The sequence below is a fragment of the Anarrhichthys ocellatus genome, unplaced genomic scaffold, assembly GCF_004355925.1.
Source record: "Anarrhichthys ocellatus isolate YVR2014 unplaced genomic scaffold, GSC_Weel_1.0 scaffold105, whole genome shotgun sequence".
NCBI classification, from domain to species: domain Eukaryota; kingdom Metazoa; phylum Chordata; class Actinopteri; order Perciformes; family Anarhichadidae; genus Anarrhichthys; species Anarrhichthys ocellatus.
Genome location: NW_022280135.1, coordinates 746,369 through 747,752, shown reverse-complemented (window position 1 = coordinate 747,752; position 1,384 = coordinate 746,369). Strand labels below are relative to the sequence as shown.

General features: G+C 38.2%; 1 protein-coding gene across 1 annotated transcript in view; it reads left to right on the top strand.

Annotated features, from left to right (window-relative positions):
* Positions 1-1,384, top strand: part of ltc4s (leukotriene C4 synthase) — a 7,232-nt gene that overhangs the window by 3,653 nt on the left and 2,195 nt on the right. The window contains exons 2-3 of the mRNA XM_031876195.1: positions 27-268; positions 734-833. Of these exons, the coding sequence (XP_031732055.1) occupies positions 208-268; positions 734-833 (161 nt within the window). The 5' untranslated portion in view covers positions 27-207. The remainder of the gene's footprint in view (positions 1-26; positions 269-733; positions 834-1,384) is intronic.

The window sequence follows — 1,384 nt, the reverse complement described above, 5'->3', positions numbered from 1 at the left end:
TGGTTAACTGTTTAAACTGACAGCAGGTCACTCATTAACGTGGTTAACTGTTTAAACTGTCCGTCTTTGCCCCGCCTCCTTGCAGGTGTGCTCTCTCTCAGTATTACCTGTCTCTGTGTTGCGTGTCTGTCTGTCAGACAGTGTTTCAGTGTTCAAGTGTGCGTTTCCTTCTCACCTGTCGCTCTGACTCCCCGTCTCGCTGCAGAGATGTCGGAGGAGGCGGTGGTCGGCCTCGCCGCTGTGACCGTGCTCGGTGTCCTGCAGCAAGGTGAGAGTGCATGCTGGGAAATATGAGACCGAGGGAACTGCTTTAATTTGAAGAAAAATGACTGGAGTCTGGTTGTATATTTTAAAAAGGCGTTTATATAATACTCATATAATACTTATATAAGACTGCTTAAACTATATTCTATCTTTTATTCCTCTTGATTTATATTTATTTTAATATTCTTTATGTTATGTAATCAGCCCCTCTGCCTTTTTTTATGAATCATATTTGCATTTACTACAAACAAGTTGATCTTTGATCTCTGCAGACAGCTGCTGTATGAAGAGTTTGATGTGTTTCCTTTGTAGTTATTCAGCAACATCTCATACAGAAAAACATTATTATTTATATATATATTTGTGTGTGTGTGTGTGTGTGAGAGATTGTGTGTTTTGTGTGTGTGTGTGTGTGTGTGTGTGTGTGTGTGAGAGATTGTGTGTTTTGTGTGTGTGTGTGTGTGTGCAGCCTATTTGTCCCTGCAGGTTATCTACGCCAGGAGGAAGTATTCGGTGTCTCCGCCTGCCACCGCCGGACCGCCGGAGTTTGAGAGGATCTTCAGAGCTCAGTCAGTCTTTATTCTTTATTTTGGTTTTACAAATTTCATTAAAAATCTGCAGCAGATTAACAAGATTCAGGATTATTTTCTATTGTCACGTTTAGTCCTTTAGTCCTTTAGTTCCCAGTAACCCAGGGAGCCTAACGTGTAATAATACTCAGAAGTTTGACCTACTTTAGTTGGAACATGCAGAAAAGATCGGAGACTCCTGGTGTCTGAAAACAAGCTGATGGTTTCATGTTTCTTTTATCAGTTAAAACTCTCAAATATATGTTTTATTGTATTACAGTTTATATAAAACCTTTTTATGAAAACCAGTCAGACAAATCAACCTAAAACAATACAATAAAACAAATATAACAGAGAAAAGAAAGAAATAAAAAACTTTTCTCAGAGGTACATATTGTACTTTTACTGTACTATATCTCAGAGGTACATATTGTACTTTTACTGTACTACATCTCAGAGGTACATATTGTACTTTTACTCTACTACATCTCAGAGGTACATATTGTACTTTTACTCTACTACATCTCAGAGGTACATATTGTACTTTTACT